Source organism: Macrobrachium rosenbergii, chromosome 58 (genome assembly GCF_040412425.1).
Source record: "Macrobrachium rosenbergii isolate ZJJX-2024 chromosome 58, ASM4041242v1, whole genome shotgun sequence".
NCBI lineage: Eukaryota > Metazoa > Arthropoda > Malacostraca > Decapoda > Palaemonidae > Macrobrachium > Macrobrachium rosenbergii.
In genome coordinates, this window is record NC_089798.1 from 19821146 (window position 1) to 19831363 (window position 10218).

At 43.2% G+C, this 10218-nt stretch overlaps 1 protein-coding gene and 1 pseudogene across 1 annotated transcript; both read left to right on the plus strand.

The window, feature by feature from the left end:
* The first annotated feature begins 3721 nt into the window (after positions 1-3721).
* Positions 3722-4360, plus strand: LOC136837282 (uncharacterized). The gene has a single exon (XM_067102020.1). The coding sequence runs from the start codon at positions 3722-3724 to the stop codon at positions 4358-4360; it is 639 nt and encodes a 212-aa protein (XP_066958121.1).
* Positions 4361-8135: 3775 nt separating this feature from the next.
* LOC136837283 (uncharacterized) lies at positions 8136-9450 on the plus strand (annotated as a pseudogene).
* The last annotated feature ends 768 nt before the right edge of the window (positions 9451-10218 follow it).

Here is a 10218-nt window from a genome sequence, read left to right on the forward strand (position 1 = left end):
TAAGTATAATTTCCCAGCTCTCAATGGGTAATTAAGTGCAGTAGATTCGGCATTAACTTATACTTCTCTTGATGGCTCAGTGGGTGGACCATCGACTGGAGTCGTTGGAAGGTAACTTGTGTCAAGGGATCGAGACCTAGCAGTACCGTTCCGTTTATCAATTATAAATTCCCCTTCAATGATAATTTCCCATCAAGGATGTTCCTGAAGTAGCGTGAATTGGATATTAAACGACATTTGCAGCTTCATGATTGTATATAAATCAGAAGGTGATAAAAATTTCATAATAAGAGCTCTGTGTTCCAAACATACCAGTGAGCTATCATGGTGGAGGTGGGTTAATGCTGAAGCTAAGTATAATTTCCCAGCTCTCAATGGGTAAACAAGTATAGCAGATTCGGCATTAACTTATAACTCTCTTGATGGCTCAGTGGGTAGACTGTCAACTGGAGTCGTTGGAAGGTAACATGTGTTGCGGGAACGAGACCCAGCAGTACTGATCCATTTATCACTTATAAATCTCCTTCGGTGATAATTCCCCACTGGGGATATTCCTGAAGAAGTGAGAATTTTATATTAAGCAACATTTGTAGCTTCATGATTGTATATATATCAGAAGGTGAAAAAATTTCGTAATAAGCGCTGCAGGTTCCAAATGTACCAATGTGCTATCATGGTGGAGGTGGGTTAATGCCAAAGCTAAGTATAATTTTCCCGCTTTCAACAGGTAAACAAGTACAGCAGATTCGGCATTAACTTATACCTCTCTTGATGGCTCAGTGGTTAGACCATCGACTGGAGACATTGGAAGGTAACTTGTGTCGAAATAGTAGCCTACCGATCACTTTACCACTTACAAACTACCCTTCGGTGATAATTCCCCATCGGGGATATTCCCGAAGTAGGCTAGCGTGAATTAGATATTAAACGACATTTGTGGCTTCAAGATTGTATATAAATCAGGTGATAAAAATTTTATAATAAGAGCTGTGTGTTCCAAAAGTATCAATGAGCTATCATGGTGGAGGTGGGTTAATGCCGAAGCTAAGTATAATTTCCCAGCTCTCTACTGATAAACAAATACAGCAGATTCGGCATTAACATATTCTTCTCTTGATGGCTCAGTGGGTAGACTGTCGACTGGAGTAGTTGGAAGGTAACTTGTGTCGAGGGATCGAGACCCGGCAATACTGATCCATTTATCACTTATAGATTCCCCTTTGGTGATAATTCCCCATTGGGGATATTCCTGAAATAGCGTGATTTGGATATTAAACAACATTTGTAGATTCATGATTATATATATATATATATATATATATATATATATATATATATATATATATATATATATATATATATATATATATATATATATATATACATACATACATCATTATTCGCTGAAAATTCGCCCATTCACGCTATTTTTCACTGAGAAATATTCACTAATTACTGTATTTTCATCTTATTTTAAAGACTAAATGCACTTTTAGTGATAAAGCTATTAAAATACTCAGGTAGTGCTCGAGTGACGATAATTCACCTTATGATTATTCAATTTTGCAATGGGGTAAGTAATTAATACTAATACGACAATGTTTATAGAATATTATTAAATTTCGCGCGGGCGCAGGCAGCGGCATACAAAAATTAAATTAAGTATACTTTAGTTTAACCAGACCACTGAGCTGATTAACAGCTCTCTTAGGGCTGGCCCGAAGGATTAGACTTATTTTACGTGGCTAAGAACCAATTGGTTACCTAGCAACGGGACCTACAGCTTATTGTGGAATCCGAACCACATTATACCGAGAAATGAATTTCTATCACCAGAAATAAATTCCTTTAATTCTTCATTAGTCGGCAGGAGACTCGAACTCGGGCCTAGCGATTCTCCCAACAAGGAACTGCAGCAGTGTACAATCATGCAGTGTGAGAGACCAAATTCAATAGACCAACTTCTTTTCCTCCATCTCTTTATCCCATCTTCAAGTTAAAAAAGTAAAAGAGAATGATAAAGTATTGTTAGTAGTGTCAAAAATTGCCATTTATTCCCCTTGAATAAAATTTCTTAGTTTTTCTTGAATGCTTATTTTGATGTGTTTCCCAGTTTCTATGAAAATACGTTGATATGATTATTTTTTGCTCCACAGAAGAAGTTTTGTATTATATTAACTATAGCAATGAGTTGGTATAAATTAGTACATTGATATTTAAAGTAATAAAACTCCTTTTTTGCAAATTTGATCCATCTCGATAAAATTAGATGACGTGATTACAGTGTTGCCAAACTTCTTCTTGTGGAGAATATATGTGTTATTTTCTTATTTGTAAGGGCACATGCCAGTAGTTTAAGCTTGCCTTCTGGACGAAACCCCTTTTTTTTTTTTATGTTGGGTTACGATTAAACTACTTAATGTTTGTGTTTTAGTTGATGGTTTTGTTACGTAACCCTGTAATGTTGTAGATGTGACAACTGTATTATGCGATGTACTCCTCCCGAGTTTTCTTCCAGGGTGTGAACGTGAAGCCCTGCCTGTTTCGCAGCAAACTCCAGGAAGGCAAGTTGTAGAAAAAGTTCTCGTAAAATCCAGCCCCATCACCTCGTGAACTGTCGTCGCCATTGCAGTAATTTCTTCATAAGAATATTCTGAAATCCCCCTTTTTTTTGGCCATTTATGTTTTCCTCTATCGAAGTAACGTAACGTTTTGTCAATTTTTGCAGTAATGTTAATGTTTTCTTGCTTCTTAATGTAACTTTGATGATTGCTGTGTCCTTTAAATATTAATTATATGTGTTAAACTTTTGAATGCGTATTTGTGAACCCGTGTGGCATCACCCAAAAAGAATTGGTGCAGAAAATATAGTTGATTGTTTCTCAACTGCACTTTGTTGGAAAGAATGCAATGTTTCTTGACGTCATGGTACATTTAAGTAAGTCAATAAACTCCTCAGCACTGTAACTTGGGCTCATTCAAAGCTAGGGCAGGAGGGCTTAAGGTTGAATGAAATCGTACCGAATGTGGGCCTAAAACTTGAAAGTTTCACCACAAGTAGCATTAAGGCCCGTTCACACATTCACGTATCAGCCCACGCATGTTCACGCATGTGAAACGTGGCTATACTGTAGGGTTTGTCGGCGCGATCAAGTGGATACGTGTCAAAGGCCGATGTCCGTAAGTCAACATAACGACGCCATAACGTAAGTGCGGAGTAATGCGTGTTAAGGCTACGCGACTGCGCAAGATAGACGGGATGCTTACGTGAACTGCCACGACAATAGGCCACACCCCACATGTAATGCGTGGCAGAGCAAGTAACACCCACGAACGTATACCGTATGTGTAACGTTGTGCGTTATGACCTCACGACACCCTCACAACATCCCCACGCACATCGGCGGGTATACGCCATGTACAAAAGGGCTGTGCTGTGCATGCGTTTGCAGTGCCATTCAGCGCCTCCTGTAGCAAGAAGTATTCCCCTGCTGCTGAATCAACATGGAGAACATTGAGGACATCGTTGCCCTTATAACAGCACACAGACAACAAAGAGACATAATGGAGGCCGTCGTGGAGTATGTGCACTACATGGTATTGGTGGAAGCTGTGAGGGCCTACATTGCAATTGAAAATAAGAAAAAAGAGGAGGCCGAGGAGGGTTTGGGCTTGGCCGCATTTGCAAAGAAGAGTGGAGCTAGGCCACTATGACAACCTGATGGAGGAGCTGGCAACCGAAACCCCAGAACTATACAGGAATTTTATGCGAACTGACAGAGACATATTCAGTGAAATAGTTGAACGTGTCACACCCTACATTGAGAAGCAACGCACATTTTGGAGGGAACCCCTTACGCCAGGACTGCGTGTGGCTATCACCCTACGTTTCCTTGCCACGGGTGACTCATATAAGAGCCTGCAATATGCATTCCGGGTAGCCCACAACACCATAAGTTGCATTGTACCCGAGACCTGCAGGGCCATTGTTTCTGCCTTTGGAGATGAGGAACTGCAGGTACCACAAACACCAGAGGCTTGGAAGCAGGTTGCCCGTGGGTTTGAGGAACGGTGGAACTTCCCCCACGTAATTGGAGCACTAGACTGTAAACACATCAGGCTCCGTAACCCTCCCCTTGGTGGTACGCATTACTACAATTACAAGAAGTTCTTCCCCATGATTCTACTTGCCATTGTCGACGCTTCATATAAGTTCCTCTACGTGGACGTGGGTGCCGTTGGGTCAGAGTCGGACGGTGGTGTATTTGCCCAGACCCGTCTGTGTGAAATGCTGGCAAAACAGGAAGCAAACCTTCCCAACCTGAGGCCCTACCAAATGCAACAAATGGAGCTCCTGTAGACTACTTCCTGCTTGGCGATGATGCCTTCCCCCTCTGCGGAACTATCTCATGAAGCCCTACCCCAAAAGAGGCCTGTCCAAGGAGGAGCGGATCTACAACTACAGGTTAAGTAGGGCACGGACGGTGGAGAATGCCTTCGGGATTCTGGCCAGCAAATTCAGAGTACTCCACACGTCAATGTGTATCAAGCCTGACCGTGCAGAGTCAGTAGTGCTGGCCGCGTGTGTTCTGCACAACCTTATAATAAAAAGAAATCCATGCAGGCAGGAAGCAGATCAGGAGAACCCCATCACACATGATTTCATACCTGGTGCCAGGAGGAGTGACCCACCCCTAGGAGACGCCCTTCCAACCATGGGAGGCAACACTGCAACCAGGAATGCCAAGGAACAACGCAACATCCTGAAAGACTACTTTTCATCTCCTGGTGGTTCCGTTACTTGGCAGGAGAACTACTGTTAATATACATTTATATTTGTTATAATAATTTCTCTTTGTATGTCGACTTCCAAAATTTTTAATATCCATACAGTTTACTTTTCCTTTGTATTTGTGCATTTATTTATTTTACATATGTCTCATTTGTGCTATTATTCTTACTTCATTTTATTAGTGTAATGGTTTTTAGTTCATTGAATAAAAGTTTTTTTCAATTATATGTTTATTGTTTATACCAATCATGATATATACACTGAAACATACAATACCAAAAATAAACATTTGTTATATAAGTTAATTTTCAACTATATATTTGTTTGCATATGTTTTTTTTAGTACTGGATCATACACTCTGACATTTTTAACGCAGAAGCAAATACATGCATTGCAATGTGGCTAAGTGCATTACTCCAAGGCGTGGGAAGATTATAACTTTGAATATTTTGAAATGGTTTAATAAAGGCCATTACCAAGCAGTAGTGAAGAACAACTTAATAATATGAAAGTACAGTTTTTTTTATTTTTATTTTAATATAATATACCTTCACTTACTCCTTATTTTTGTTGTTATTCTTACTTCATTTTGTTACTTCCATGGTTTGTAGTTCATTGAATAGAAGTTACTTTTCTATTATATGTTTATTGTTTATACTAGTGCTGATATATAGATGGAAACATACAGTAATACAAAAAAATAGAGATTTGTTTCTATAAGTTAATTTTCAACTATATAGTTGTTTGCATATGTCTTAATTGTGTGATTATTATTACTTCATTTTGTTACTTTGATGGTTTTAGTTCATTGAATAAAAGTTATTTTTCAATTATGTTTATTGCTTATACTAACGCTGAAATATTTACAAAATATATACATTTGTTTACATTGACACATACACAAAATAGATATAAAAAAATGTTGCCTTAAACTAGAGGGTCTCTAGGAAGCTGCTCGTTGGCAACGACACGTTGAGGTCCCTGGGTGTGGACGCCACTGCAGGTGCAGACAGCTGCGCGTGCAGCATTGCCACCTGTTGTGCCGTGAGGTTGAGAGGCTGCGCCATGGCACCACTAGGTGTAGCAAGTGGCACATATGTAGCAGGAGCAGGAAGGGGGAGCTGGGGCCGCAGGCAGACCATCCCAGAGGGCTTCTGCTTGGGTGTGGGGTATCAGATGACGTGGCGGCCTCGTGATGCCCTCTTTGGTAGCCCTCACAAAGCGCTGTATGGCGGAGATGAGCTCCACCTTCAGCGCCATCCTCAGCTCAGGCCCCACATCTGCACAGTCGGGAAAGCTCCTCCAGGGCGTTCCCGCCAGTACACCAGCCTGGGGTCACACAGAGGTCTTATGGCCCCCTGTAGCCTTTGCCGAGCTGACTCTGCTTGTTGAAGCAACACGTCCAGGACCCCACTTCCAGCCTTGTCCTCCTTCCGTGACTTCCTTTGTGGTGCAGGATCATCAATGGTGGAGGACCGGTCATCGGACGAGCAGGGGACTGGAGTGGCACTGCCAGCAGGATCACAAAGGGCAGGAACATCAAGGGCAGGACCATGGCCAGGAGGGTTGCTGCAAGCAACTGTAGCAGACGCAGACTGTAAAGAGATGGAACATGTATGAGAGAATGTAAATGTACTGTGAATGACAAGGTTGTAGTTCCATTAATTAAATAAACTGTGCATTAAAGTTTCAGTCACTGATTTACTAAACAGCGAAACAATAAAATAAGACATACCATCGGAAGTCCCAACACCTTGGGCTTTTTTTGGCGGACAATGTGGGGCTTGAGGAAGTGGAAGATGTTCAGTATCCACTTCTCACGGTCCGTCAGTCGTCTGCTGGCCCCCTGACCACTTTTTTCGGCTGTGAGGCGTCCAAAGCGGGTCCTGAGGGAGGTGAACCAGGTCCGGAGTTCAGGGCCTGACACAGGAGGAGCCAGTGACCTCCCCTTCTCCTCAAATGCCCTGCACACCCTGGCCTTGTCCTTGTATGCTGTCATGCCCTTGTTATATATAAATTCGGCCTCCTGCTCCAACCACTCCCCTACCAGCCTCTCATTTTCATCTGAGAGGATGACAGAGGGTTCTTCTTTCGCACGCCGCGTTTCCAGTCCCAGGGCGGTGCCGTCAGCAGCTTCATCGTTCCGTCATCATCGGGCGGTCGACGTCATCCAGGCCGGCATCCTCGTCGTTGAAGAGGCTATGGTCACTGGCCATGTCCTCGACCTCGTCAGCCTCTCCAAGGTTTATGACAACATCCTCCTCCATGGTGACTGCAGGGTGTCTGCAGCAGGTGGCTGCCACGTAGAGGCCATCTCCGCTCCTGACTGGGATGTTGGAGGCTTGTAAGCCCCCTTCCGCTGTCTGTTGCTGCTAACTTTTGGCATTTTCTGCTGACGAAGGCGCTGGAGGGGCGAAACGGTGTTGCTGCTGTCTGTCCGGGAGAAGAACTGATGCCGCATCCGCGCCGCAAGCTGTTTTATACACCCGACACAGCATTGCCTCATCGTCTCAGGTCCTGGGGAGAGGCGCTGTTGCCACGTTTACTCCCAACCTCGTGGGGACCCACGCGTTCTTGGCGAAACGGGAAAGCAGCGGGGGCCCACGCGTCATTGCCCGCAGGCGTGCAGACCACGCCACGGATGCACCACGTGGTGCGTGTGGAACCACGCAAAATGACGGATGACGTGAACAGACACGTATCTTTGAACATGTCGAAACGCGTACGTGGCTCCCCACGCATGCTGGGATGGTGCGTGCTCGACCTCCCGACTCTGCCCGCATGTCCACGATCTTAAATACGCATTACGGAACTTTTCGTAGTACTTACGTAAGCTGTTGCCAACTACCAGTTTCCATTCATGCGTGAACATGCGTGGGCTGATACGTGAATGTGTGAATGGGGCTTAAGGCCCGTTCACACATTCACGTATCAGCCCATATTCATGTGAAACGTGGCTATACTGTAGGGTTTGTCGGCGCGATCAAGTGGATACGTGTCAAATGCCGATGTCCGTAAGTCAACATAACGACGCCATAACGTAAGTACGGAGTAATGCGTGTTAAGGCTACGCACTGCGCAAGATAGACGGGATGCTTACGTGAACTGCCACGACAATAGGCCACACCCCCACATGTAATGCGTGGCAGAGCAAGTAACACCCACGAACGTATACCGTATGTGTAACGTTGTGCGTTATGACCTCACGACACCCTCACAACATCCCCACGCATACATCGGCGGGTATACGCCATGTACAAAGGGCTGTGCTGTGCACATGCGTTTGCAGTGCCATTCAGCGCCTCCCTGTAGCAAGAAGTATTCCCCTGCTGCTGAATCAACATGGAGAACATTGAGGACATCGTTGCCCTTATAACAGCACACAGACAACAAAGAGACATAATGGAGGCCGTCGTGGAGTATGTGCACTACATGGTATTGGTGGAAGCTGTGAGGGCCTACATTGCAATTGAAAATAAGAAAAAAGAGGAGGCCGAGGAGGGTTTGGGCTTGGCATACTTGCAAAGAAAGAGTGGAGCTAGGCCACTATGACAACCTGATGGAGGAGCTGGCAACCGAAACCCCAGAACTATACAGGAATTTTACGCAACTGACAGAGACATATTCAGTGAAATAGTTGAACGTGTCACACCTTACATTGAGAAGCAACGCACATTTTGGAGGGAACCCTTTACGCCAGGACTGCGTGTGGCTATCACCCCACGTTTCCTTGCCACGGGTGACTCATATAAGAGCCTGCAATATGCATTCCGGGTAGCCTACAACACCATAAGTTGCATTGTACCCAGACCTGCAGGGCCATTGTTTCTGCCTTTGGAGATGAGGAACTGCAGGTACCACAAACACCAGAGGCTTGGAAGCAGGTTGCCCGTGGGTTTGAGGAACGGTGGAACTTCCCCACGTAATTGGAGCACTAGGCGGTAAACACATCAGGCTCCGTGAACCTCCCGTTGGTGGTAATTACTACAATTACAAGAAGTTCTTCTCCATGATTCTACTTGCCATTGTCGACGCTTCATATAAGTTCCTCTCGTGGACGTGGGTGCCGTTGGGTCAGAGTCGGACGGTGGTGTATTTGCCCAGACCCGTCTGTGTGAAATGCTGGCAAAACAGGAAGCAAACCTTCCCCAACCTGAGGCCCTACCAGATGCAACAAATGGAGCTCCTGTAGACTACTTCCTGCTTGGCGATGATGCCTTCCCCCTGCGGAACTATCTCATGAAGCCCTACCCCAAAAGAGGCCTGTCCAAGGAGGAGCGGATCTACAACTACAGGTTAAGTAGGGGCACGGCGGACGGTGGAGAATGCCTTCGGGATTCTGGCCAGCAAATTCAGAGTACTCCACACGTCAATGTGTATCAAGCCTGACCGTGCAGAGTCAGTAGTGCTGGCAGCGTGTGTTCTGCACAACCTTATAATAAAAAGAAATCCACGCAGGCAGGAAGCAGATCAGGAGAACCCCATCACACATGATTTCATACCTGGTGCCTGGAGGAGTGACCCACCCCTAGGAGACGCTCTTCCAACCATGGGAGGCAACACTGCAACCAGGAATGCCAAGGAACAACGCAACATCCTGAAAGACTACTTTTCATCTCCTGGTGGTTCCGTTACTTGGCAGGAGAACTACTGTTAACATACATTTATATTTGTTATAATAATTTCTCTTTTGTATGTCGACTTCCAAAATTTTTAATATCCATACAGTTTACTTTTCCTTTGTATTTGTGCATTTATTTGTTTTACATATGTCTTATTTGTGCTATTATTCTTACTTCATTTTATTAGTGTAATGGTTTTTAGTTCATTGAATAAAAGTTTTTTTTCAATTATATGTTTATTGTTTATACCAATCATGATATATACACTGAAACATACAATACCAAAAATAAACATTTGTTATATAAGTTAATTTTCAACTATATATTTGTTTGCATATGTTTTTTTTAGTACTGGATCATACACTCTGACATTTTTAACGCAGAAGCAAATACATGCATTGCAATGTGGCTAAGTGCATTACTCCAAGGCGTGGGAAGATTATAACTTTGAATATTTTGAAATGGTTTAATAAAGGCCATTACCAAGCAGTAGTGAAGAACAACTTAATAATATGAAAGTACAGTTTTTTTTATTTTTTATTTTAATATAATATACCTTCACTTACTCCTTATTTTTGTTGTTATTCTTACTTCATTTTGTTACTTCCATGGTTTGTAGTTCATTGAATAGAAGTTACTTTTCTATTATATGTTTATTGTTTATACTAGTGCTGATATATAGATGGAAACACACAGTAATACAAAAAAATAGAGATTTGTTTCTATAAGTTAATTTTCAACTATATAGTTGTTTGCATATGTCTTAATTGTGTGATTATTATTACTTCATTTTGTTACTTTGA

Coding starts and splice junctions, on each gene's coding strand:
- LOC136837282 (XM_067102020.1), top strand. CDS start 3,722: ATGGAGGAGCTGGCAACCGAAACCCCAGAACTATACAGGAATTTTATG.